The sequence below is a fragment of the Oncorhynchus keta genome, unplaced genomic scaffold (assembly GCF_023373465.1).
Source record: "Oncorhynchus keta strain PuntledgeMale-10-30-2019 unplaced genomic scaffold, Oket_V2 Un_contig_10373_pilon_pilon, whole genome shotgun sequence".
Classification (NCBI taxonomy): Eukaryota; Metazoa; Chordata; class Actinopteri; order Salmoniformes; family Salmonidae; genus Oncorhynchus; species Oncorhynchus keta.
This window is the reverse complement of record NW_026277080.1, coordinates 63653-75715: the sequence shown is the minus strand read 5'-3', so window position 1 is coordinate 75715 and position 12063 is coordinate 63653. Positions and strand designations below refer to the sequence as shown.

Sequence of the window (12063 nt, the reverse complement as noted above, 5' to 3'; positions counted from 1 at the left end):
GCTTCTGATTGGTGGATTAAGAGGGCACCATGCTTCAGTTCTTCAGTATAACTGGTAAAGAGCCCTCTAGTGGTAGAGAGGGGAAGAGAGATCAACACTACCAGAGATAGTACAGGTACACTATATATATACAAAAGTATGTGGACACCCCTTCAAATTAGTGGATTCGGTTATTTCAACCACACCCAGTGCTGACAGGTGTATAAAATCGAGTAACAGCTATGCAATCTCCATAGACGAACATTGTCAGCAATGGTGGAAAAAGTACGCAATTGTCATACTTGAGTAAAAGTATAGATACCTTAATAGAAAGTTACTCAAGTAAAAGTGAAAGTTACCCAGTAAAATACTACTTGAGTAAAAGTCTAAAAGTATTTGGTTCTAAATATACATAAGTATCAAAAGTAAATGTAATTGATCAAATATTCTTAAGTATCAAGAGTAAAAGTATAAATCATTTCATATTCCTTATATTAAACAAAGCAGTATTTTCCTGGTTTGAACATTTATGGAAAGCCAGGGGCACACTCCAACACTCAGACAGAATTGACAAAAGATGCATTTGTTGTTCAGTGAGTCCGCCAGGTCATCGGCAGTAGGGATGACCACGTATTCTCTTGTAAGTGTGGGAATTGGACCATTTTCCTGTCCTGCTAAGCATTTAAAATGTAATGAGTATTTTTGGGTGTCAAGGAAAATGTATGGAGTAAAAAGTACAGGAATGTAGTGAAGTAAAAGTTGTCAAAAAGTACAGGAATGTAGTGAAGTAAAAGTTGTCAAAAATATAAATAGTAAAGTACAAATACCCCAAAAAATAACTTTAGTAGTACTTCAAAGTATTTCTACTTAAGTACTTCACGCCACTGATTTTCAATAGAAGGGCGTTACTGAAGACCTCATGCCACCTTTCCAACAAGTAAGTTTGTCAAATTTCTACCCTGCTGGAGCTGCCCCGTTCAACTGTAAGTGCTGTTATTGTGAAGTGGAAATGTCAAGGAGCAACAACGGCTCAACCACAAAGTGGTAGGCCACACAAGCTCACAGAACGGGACCACCGAGAGCTGAAAATGGTCTGTCCTCGATGTCCACATACTTTTGGTCATGTAGTTTATGACCCTACATCCATTTGTTCTCAAATCTTTGTGATTAAGAAGTAGCATGGGTGTGATAGAAACATTGCGTATTTATCTGTTTTGTTTGATATTAATAGTTAACAATTAATACTTAACAAATAGGAAGACATTTCTGTTCTGTTTAACTCTGTGTTTCTGTAAAGAGATGGTTTCCACTCTAGCTTCCTGCAGTTAGTCTGGGCGTATGGTCAAGAAAAAATGGGTTTTGCTAGAGATAGCTTGAGCTGACAATGACTTGGTGATAAAAACCTAAAATTGGTGTGTGTGACCCGAGATAGAGAGAGCCTGGAAGAGTTTAGAACAACGTCTCATTGTCTCATCATCCTGGCATCTGGGAAACTAAGCCGGGTTGGAAGTAAAAGAACACACCGTGCAGATTTAATTTTACCTTTATTTAACCAGGCAAGTCAGTTAAGAACAAATTCTTATTTTCAATGACGGTCTAGGAACAGTGGGTTAACTGCCTGTTCAGGGGCAGAACGACAGATTTGTACCTTGTCAGCTCAGGGATTCGAACTTGCAACTTTCAGTTATTAGTCCAACGCTCTAACCACTAGGCTACCCTGCCGCCCCAGGAGATGGACCAAGGTGGCTTAAAGGAAGGTTGGAACCAGTCGGACTAACATCCATTTTTAGGTCTGTAAGATCTGTTTTTTCATTTTCAGTTTCATTTTCAGTCATTATTGCAATAATGAATGGATATTGAATAAAGATGATTGTTTGAAGAAATTACAAAGTCTCTCTCACTTGATTAGAATATTCCATGAGATGGGTCAGTTGTCAAAGATCAGTAACATCCATTGTGAGATATGTAGTTTATTTGACCATTTTAGGGGAGAATCTGCCCACGGGAGATTCAGGAGGAGGAGGAAGAGAAGGATGTCCTTCAGAGGACACTGTGCAGTGCTGTAAAAGTGAACCATCTCCTTCAGCACCTCTTCACTCGTGGCCAAATCCTTGAAAGGGGAATGCTCACAGAGCACATTTGTATCTTTACTTCAAACATTATCCGGAATACATGAATAATAAACATTCCTCCCTAAGTGTGCTTTATGTTATCCCGAATAAATGAATAATAAACATCCCTCTCTAAGTGTGCGTTATGTTATCCTGAATAAATGAATAATAAACATCCCTCTCTAAGTGTGCTTTATGTTATCCTGAATAAATGAATAATAAACATCCCTCTCTAAGTGTGATTTATGTTATCCTGAATAAATGAATAATAAACATCCCTCTCTAAGTGTGCTTTATGTTATCCCGAATAAATGAATAATAAACATCCCTCTCTAAGTGTGCGTTATGTTATCCTGAATAAATGAATAATAAACATCCCTCTCTAAGTGTGCGTTATGTTATCCTGAATAAATGAATAATAAACATCCCTCTCTAAGTGTGCGTTATGTTATCCTGAATAAATTAATAATAAACATCCCTCTCTAAGTGTGCGTTATGTTATCCTGAATAAATGAATAATAAACATCCCTCTCTAAGTGTGCTTTATGTTATCCTGAATAAATGAAAAAAAACATTCCTCTCTAAGTGTGCTTTATGTTATCCTGAATACATGAATAATAAACATTCCTCTCTAAGTGTGCTTTATGTTATCCCGAATAAATGAAAAAAAACATTCCTCTCTAAGTGTGCTTTATGTTATCCCGAATAAATGAAAAAAAACATTCCTCTCTAAGTGTGCTTTATGTTATCCCGAATAAATGAAAAAAAACATTCCTCTCTAAGTGTGCTTTATGTTATCCTGAATACATGAATAATAAACATCCCTCTCTAAGTGTGCTCTATGTTATCCTGAATACATGAATAATAAACATTCCTCTCTAAGTGTGCGTTATGTTATCCTGAATAAATGAATAATAAACATCCCTCTCTAAGTGTGCTTTATGTTATCCTGAATACATGAATAATAAACATCCCTCTCTAAGTGTGCTCTATGTTATCCTGAATACATGAATAATAAACATTCCTCTCTAAGTGTGCTTTATGTTATCCTGAATAAATGAAAAAAAACATTCCTCTCTAAGTGTGCTTTATGTTATCCTGAATACATGAATAATAAACATCCCTCTCTAAGTGTGCTTTATGTTATCCCGAATAAATGAAAAAAAACATCCCTCTCTAAGTGTGCTTTATGTTATCCTGAATAAATGAAAAAAAACATTCCTCTCTAAGTGTGCTTTATGTTATCCTGAATACATGAATAATAAACATCCCTCTCTAAGTGTGCTTTATGTTATCCTGAATAAATAAATAATAAACGTTCCTCTCTGAGTGTGCTTTTTTGAAATTCACTGTAAGGACTTATCTTTACATTGTGTGTCTGTGCGTGTGTACAACTTTTATGGACATGGTGTACTTTGATGATGGTGTTGGGCAGGCCTAGAGCCAGGATGTGATTAGCCATGGGTAGAGGCTCTGAGCGGTACTTCTAACACCGATCCACTCTTAAACCTCAGCACCGTCAAAGCAAGCAAGGATGTTACACCACTCAATATCACTTTGGATAGGACAAGCAAAAAGGGAATTGGGTCAAAATGAATGGTGACAAGGGAACACTTTTTACATGGTCAAGGTCATCAGGATATTGCTTTAAATTAAAGGTATGGCAATTTTTCAAGGGAGTGAGACAGTTAAAGCTGCAATATCTAGGTTTGTGGGCGACACATCCAAATTCACATATAAATGAGTTATAGATCCGTCATTCTCATTGGAAGAAAGTCTGAGAAGTGGTAGATCTGTTCTGTGTGTGCTATTTCTATGCTTCCTATTCTTAAGTTTTGGTTTTGCATCTTTTACTTTCGGTTTTGCACACCACCTTCAAACAGGTGAAAAAACTATATTTTTGTTTATGGAAAATATATTTCAACAGCGGTTCCGATGGTACAATGATTCTCTACACTATACTTGCTTGTTTTATCACAAACTGAAATTAGGCGAACTAATAGAACTTTAGCAACCAGGAAATGGTGGAATTATTTCTGCATAGTGCAACTTTAAGCTAACACTTCCTTATTATAAAGAACTCTAGTCATTCCACTATGTCGTCCTGTGTTTCAAAACACAATGAGAAGAAAACAGGAAGTGATCTGGCCCATCAAAGGGATGATTCACTTAGCTATTGGCGTCATGGCGTTCACATCATTGGAGAAGTACTACATGATCAGATTTGAGCTAAACCCGATGACCTTTCCATTAGTCCTGAATCCCAAGCAAATGCACAGCTGGTTGATAAATCTCCTCTTTGCATGGTAACACAACTGACGTGCATGTAGTTCAGTGACTCGACTGTGTCCCAACTGGGACCCCTTAGTAAGACTTGATAGCACTGTTTTCTATCGGTGCTATGGATACTTAGAGACTATGTGTGGGGGAGAGCTGTTATTAAAGCCATTGTGGTTTTGGAAGTAGAATTGCATAGCTAGCATATTGTCATGACATTGGCCTGGGGGTTAGGTTTATGACAGTCATAAATACCTCTCCCCCCTTTTTCCTCTCTCTCTACCCTACTGATGTTACATTTGAAAACCCCTTGGTTAACATAGAGATTCTGGGAACATCAGAAGGTGGGGGGAAATGAACTATATTCTGGTAATCCGACCAATTGAACATATGCAGTGGTACTTAATGAATATGATGTTAGTTCAGTTGTCATCTGAGACATTCTCATCAATGATAAGATGACATAAACTCTACAGTGTAAAGTCTACACATCAGAGTTATCGGATTCACATGGAATTGTTGTTCAATTTAAATGTTTGAATATGAAATTATTCGTGATGGGATGAAATGTGATTTTAGCTTCTAAAATGTGAGATTTGGGTTTTCATGAGGTTAGGGCTGTAATGAATTTCCTCCTCTTCTTCCGAAGAGGAGAGGCGAAACGGATCAGAGGACCAATACGCGGCGTGGTAATTGTCCATGGTACTTTTTTAATACGTTAAGGTACACATGAACAAACTAACAAAAACAAGAAATGTGAAAACTCAAAACAGTCCTATCTGGTGCACACACAGAGACAGGAACAATCACCCACAAACACACAGTGAAACCCAGGCCACCTAAGTATGATTCTCAATCAGAGACAACTAATGACACCTGCCTCTGATTGAGAACCATACTAGGCCGAAACATAGAAATTCCCAAAACCTAGAAAAACAAACATAGACTGCCCACCCAACTCACGCCCTGACCATACTAACTAAATACAAAACACAGGAAATAAAGGTCAGAACGTGACAAGGGCTCTGCTCAATCAGTGGCCCGCCCCTGTGAAGAGACATGGGTTATAAAACTTTTCAGACACACCCTTCTCGCTCCACTATATAAAGCCTTGACGAAAATGTAACTTCCTGTCCGAGGATGTGAGGACGACGGTAAGATGTCAGAATGGTTCAGATAATAACTACAGAACGAAGCCAACATCAGCGTGAGCTTTGGTTGTGAATGGTTTGAACTTTGAAGTCTTATTCACTACAGAAGTGATACCTCCTAGCCGTTGAGTTAGCAACAGCAGCTGCAAACGAGGGTTAGGAAAGAACAGACAGAGTATCCGGTCTATCACACAACGACGTTACTACAAATCAAATCAAATGTATTTGTCACATACACATGGTTAGCAGATGTTAATGCGAGTGTAGCGAAATGCTTGTGCTTCTGGTTCCGACAATGCAGTAATAACCAACGTGTAATCTAACCGTGGATCCGTGGAACCGTAATCTAACAGTGTGGATGACGGATCACCACCTCAAGCTGAACCTCGGCAAGACGGAGCTGCTCTTCCTCCCGGGGAAGGACTGCCCGTTCCATGATCTCGCCATCACGGTTGACAACTCCATTGTGTCCTCCTCCCAGAGCGCTAAGAACCTTGGCGTGATCCTGGACAACACCCTGTCGTTCTCAACTAACATCAAGGCGGTGGCCCGTTCCTGTAGGTTCATGCTCTACAACATCCGCAGAGTACGACCCTGCCTCACACAGGAAGCGGCGCAGGTCCTAATCCAGGCACTTGTCATCTCCCGTCTGGATTACTGCAACTCGCTGTTGGCTGGGCTCCCTGCCTGTGCCATTAAACCCCTACAACTCATCCAGAACGCCGCAGCCCGTCTGGTGTTCAACCTTCCCAAGTTCTCTCACGTCACCCCCGCTCCTCCGCTCTCCACTGGCTTCCAGTTGAAGCTCGCATCCGCTACAAGACCATGGTGCTTGCCTACGGAGCTGTGAGGGGAACGGCACCTCAGTACCTCCAGGCTCTGATCAGGCCCTACACCCAAACAAGGGCACTGCGTTCATCCACCTCTGGCCTGCTCGCCTCCTTACCACTGAGGAAGTACAGTTCCCGCTCAGCCCAGTCAAAACTGTTCGCTGCTCTGGCCCCCCAATGGTGGAACAAACTCCCCCACGACGCCAGGACAGCGGAGTCAATCACCACCTTCCGGAGACACCTGAAACCCCACCTCTTTAAGGAATACCTAGGATAGGATAAAGTAATCCTTCTCACCCCCCCCCCCTTAAAAGATTTAGATGCACTATTGTAAAGTGGCTGTTCCACTGGATGTCATAAGGTGAATGCACCAATTTGTAAGTCGCTCTGGATAAGAGCGTCTGCTAAATGACTTAAATGTAAAATGTAAATGTATTGTAAATGTACCAATGTAAGAAATAACACGTAAAAAAAAAAAATACTGCATCGTTTCCTAGGAACGCGAAGCGAGGCGGCCATCTCTATCGGCGCCGGAAGTAGGTAGCACAATGTATCCAATTGACCACCAGAGACATTCTTCAAAGGATAAAGGACTCGGTTTGGCAACACGGCCTTCCATCTACCACCAACCTACTGAAGCACAGCTCAGAGTAAATATTTATTGCATTTTCCTTTTCCAAATGGGCGGTAATTTAGAATGCATAAGATGTCCCTCAGTCTTCCCGCTCTTTCACTCAAACCCAACCCTTTTCCTTTGTGTAACAAGCTGTCATATCTGTTCCGCCTGCTAGGGACGTTTTCCTTTATAATTTGTAATCAAGTTATGATTAATTATGTGTATGTCTAATTCTGTGTGATTAGTTAAGTATTTGGTAAATAAATAATTAAACCCAATTTTGTATTGCTGATTCAACTTGTTAGCCAGGGTTCGTGAAGATAACTAGAATTTACAACTTTCAGATGAGACTGAATTAAGGTGACGATAAATATTGACTGCTATTGATGTAAAATATTACTAGGTCTTTAAGAGTTTATTCGGAAGATAACAGCTCTGTAAATATTATTTTGTGGTGCCCGACTCTCTAGTTAATTACATTTACATGATTAGCTCAATCAGGTAATATTAATTACAGAGAAATTATTTTATTGAATAGCATGTCATATCACTTAATCCGGCATAGCCAAAGACACGGCAATATCATCCAGTGGAAGTCATTTTCTATGTCATTGGGGTGTCCATTGAATATGCCATAATTTTCTTGTCCACACATGGGTTCACTTGTTTGATGGTTCCATAAATGATCTAGACAAGAAGTTGACACCCAATAGTGGAGTTGTACAGGGAAGAAGAAATCAGAGGGTTATCCTTGTTTCCAGAGGGTGGAGTAAAACCACTGAAACATCTCAGAGGGGATATGGGTGTTCCATGCAAGGGTGTGGAAATGTTTTGTCCAAGAACACCAACAACGTTGGACTTTAATCACTGTCAGTCATTGTTACTTTAAATCATTGTAAGCCTCTACACTGAGTAAATGTCTTTCTTAAGTATGACCTTAACTCTGTGGTAAGGTTACTTGTCACTCTGTATTTAAGTGAGCTACTGGCTGTGTCCAACGCAGGCAGACTGCCAATCTCAAAGATTACCTAAATGTCAACTTCATTCAGCATGGAGCGACCTGTGTACCAAGAATGTTTGCACCTCAAATATACAGAGCAAAAGCAAAGGAATATTATTGACGTTGGCCACTTTACTTTCATTCCAGAACAAACCAATACTGTACAGCAACTCAATATTTGGAAGGTGTTCCTAATGTTTGGTATACTCAGTGTACAATGATATCAAGGCTTGATAAATATAGATTTGCTTGATAAAATGACATATGGATTATAATATTGTAAAAAAATATTGACATTTTATTACAAAAAGTGCCTGTTGGCTTTCAACCAGTAAGTCTAACATACACAACACAGATCATAACCCCATTGTCTTGTTAGTCTCTGAACTATGAGAAAACATAGAAAACACATCAACAGAGACAACGTACACATGTCACCCCTTTTTCAATGGGTCGAGGACATTTGGTTCATCAAAACATGTGGATGAATACAGTCGACTCCTGATATATACAAAGGCTTGGGATCGTCATGGTTGCTTGGGATCGTCATGGATACGTGGACTAACCCAAAGCAGCAGATGTCAGATTTGAGAAATGAGAAAACTCAGAGAAACATGTTTTCATGGGCTATTGGCTATGACCAAAAGGGGTTACTAACAATCACAATTCCAGTATATCAATCTATATTCATTCCAACAGTTAAATACACAATGAATTTATGTCTACACAATTGATTATCTACAACTTTTTGCCAAAATCATGTTCAAGTAAGTACAGCAACCAGGATATTTGATCATTTCAGTGGATGCTATATAGCGTTAGCCTGTGCCATCCAGTCAGTACCCACTGGGCACAGATGTCAGTTCTACATATAGTTTTGATTTACATTTGGTTGAGTTGTCAACTAACGTGAATTCAATGTGGAATCAACAAAAAATGTCACCAAGTCATTGGATTTAGGTTAAAAGTTAGGTGAAAAAAATCTAAATTCTCTTACGTTGATTTGTCTTTTCTACTCCAAACAGTTCCATTTCATCACATTTAATTTGGGGGTTGAAATTATGTGGAAACAAAATAGATTAAACCAGTAGTTAGTTTCCATGCAGGACAGTAGCCTTCCAGTGACATCCAGTGAACTTCAAGGGTCCTGCCAGCAGCCGCTTTACGTTTCAGGACACAACACCCCACAATGCTAACTGAAACCAAGTGAAGGCACTGAAGAAGACCATGATTAGGGAGAACAGAGCAGGAAGGGACCCACACGTCCAAACTAACTAAGGACAAAACAATTGAAGTCTGTTTGTTGTTTGTTCACAGATTTGTGCAAGTAAGAGGTGCAATGCAGCAAACCTTTTTGACAGTAACTGTATCTAGATGTTAGATGGCTAGCTGAGCAGGAAGCTAGCTCATAGGATAAGGTGATGGCTGTGATAACCGAAGAAAAAACTGAAACATCAAAAATAAAAGTATTTACAGTGCACTCCCCCTTTAGAAAAAGATCAGGTCATAGAAACAGAGTCAGTGACACGTTGCAACAGCACAACACATCACGCCTCATAGAGAAGATGTTCTTTTAAATATACATCCTCTTCATCTGGTCATCCTGCAGAGTCCATCAGAAGCACTATGGCAACAGAAGACACTTTCCTCTTTCTCAAGTCAAAGACAAAGGCATGTTTCTGAAAGGAAAGAGAGAAGGGAGTTTTACAGTTTAAATGTAGATAGTTTGTAATCTATCACAAGTGAGTTTTACAGTTTAAATGTAGATAGTTTGTAATCTATCAGAAGTGAGTTTTACAGTTTAAATGTAGATAGTTTGTAATCTATCAGAAGTGAGTTTTACAGTTTAAATGTAGATAGTTTGTAATCTATCAGAAGTGAGTTTTACAGTTTAAATGTAGATAGTTTGTAATCTATCAGAAGTGAGTTTTACAGTTTAAATGTAGATAGTTTGTAATCTATCAGAAGTGAGTTTTACAGTTTAAATGTAGATAGTTTGTAATCTATCAGAAGTGAGTTTTACAGTTTAAATGTAGATAGTTTGTAATCTATCAGAAGTGAGTTTTACAGTTTAAATGTAGATAGTTTGTAATCTATCAGAAGTGAGTTTTACAGTTTAAATGTAGATAGTTTGTAATCTATCAGAAGTGAGTTTTACAGTTTAAATGTAGATAGTTTGTAATCTATCAGAAGTGAGTTTTACAGTTTAAATGTAGATAGTTTGTAATCTATCAGAAGGGAGTTTTACAGTTTAAATGTAGATAGTTTGTAATCTATCAGAAGTGAGGTTTACAGTTTAAATGTAGATAGTTTGTAATCTATCAGAAGTGAGGTTTACAGTTTAAATGTAGATAGTTTGTAATCTATCAGAAGTGAGTTTTACAGTTTAAATGTAGATAGTTTGTAATCTATCAGAAGTGAGTTTTACAGTTTAAATGTAGATAGTTTGTAATCTATCAGAAGGGAGTTTTACAGTTTAAATGTAGATAGTTTGTAATCTATCAGAAGTGAGGTTTACAGTTTAAATGTAGATAGTTTGTAATCTATCAGAAGTGAGGTTTACAGTTTAAATGTAGATAGTTTGTAATCTATCAGAAGTGAGGTTTACAGTTTAAATGTAGATAGTTTGTAATCTATCAGAAGTGAGGTTTACAGTTTAAATGTAGATAGTTTGTAATCTATCAGAAGTGAGTTTTACAGTTTAAATGTAGATAGTTTGTAATCTATCAGAAGTGAGGTTTACAGTTTAAATGTAGATAGTTTGTAATCTATCAGAAGTGAGGTTTACAGTTTAAATGTAGATAGTTTGTAATCTATCAGAAGGGAGGTTTACAGTTTAAATGTAGATAGTTTGTAGCTATTAAACCCAGCTACGACAGCACACTGTGGCTTACTACCATCTACAGACAATATCGCAACAACTACACATTGCCTATCGGAATCAATGACAATATAGTACAAAGTATATCTAAGACAAGCTAAGGTTAGGCCTATTATATGACCATTCTAGACATGTCAGGAATCAACAATAAATTACCTTGAGGTTCACAGTGATCAGCTGGCTCTCCAGCATTCCTATGTTTCAGAGCTCGCTCTTCTGTCCAGCGCTCTGTCAGCACACACACAACAGGAGTAGATTAGATTGAGGCTTTTGACAGTGACAGAAGTGGCTCAAAATTGCACACAAACCACACTTTAGTACCCAACCTTTAAACCCTGGGGATGCCTGTCAACTTTAAAATGTTATTTTTCTGCCTCGAAGAGGGATGTTGGATGTGGCCTATGAACCGTCTCCAACCCCCTCCCTTCTCTTGGTCTGTTTGCCTCCTCTGACTGGCTCTACACAGGCCCAAAGACTATTATGCTTACTGGGTTTCCTTCCATCTGCCTTTCACAAAGACTCTGTCTATTCTCTTTGTACAGCAGACTGGCCGTAGTATCTCTAGATCAGAAGTGTACCTGAACTGACCGTCCTAGCTATCCCGGTTCTGACTGGCCCAACTCTTCTCCTTTTCCACTGTTTACAGCTGGGAAGGAACTTAACCAGTATCAAAGCTGGGACCGAGAGACTGAAAAACAGTTTCGATCTCAAGCACATCAGACTGTTAAATCGCCATCACTAGGCGGCTTCCACCTGGTTAGGTAACCCCGCACCTTAGAGGCTGCTGCTCCATATACATAGACTTAGACATAGAAATTACTGGCCACTTTAATAATGGAACACTAGTCACTTAATAATGTTTACATATTTTTGCTTTACTCATCTCATATGCTGTATTCTATTCTACTGTATTTTAATCTATGCCACTCCGACATTGCTCATCCTAATATTTATATATTCCTTTAATTCCATTCTTTTACTTTTAGATTTGTGTGTATTGTTGTTAATTGTTAGATACAACTGCACTGTTGGAGCTAGAAACACAAGCATTTTGCTACACCCGCAATAACATCTGCTAAACGTGTATGTGACAAATAAAATGTGATTTGACTTGAGTATTTGGCCATCCTGCAGTGGTGTTTTTGTCTGGAACTTAATACCTGGAACAGGTGAATGACTGACGCCCCCACGGCCCCAGCTGCTTGTGTCTCTGTCTGA

At 38.7% G+C, this 12063-nt stretch overlaps 1 protein-coding gene across 1 annotated transcript in view; it reads right to left on the bottom strand.

The window, feature by feature from the left end:
- Window positions 1-7700: 7700 nt before the first annotated feature.
- Window positions 7701-12063, bottom strand: part of LOC118370020 (titin-like) — a 29299-nt gene continuing 24936 nt past the window's right edge. The window contains exons 14-15 of the mRNA XM_052500372.1: window positions 11002-11073; window positions 7701-9643 (exon numbers count right to left, since the gene is read on the bottom strand). Coding sequence (XP_052356332.1) covers window positions 11040-11073 — 34 coding nt within the window. The 3' untranslated portion in view covers window positions 7701-9643; window positions 11002-11039. The remainder of the gene's footprint in view (window positions 9644-11001; window positions 11074-12063) is intronic.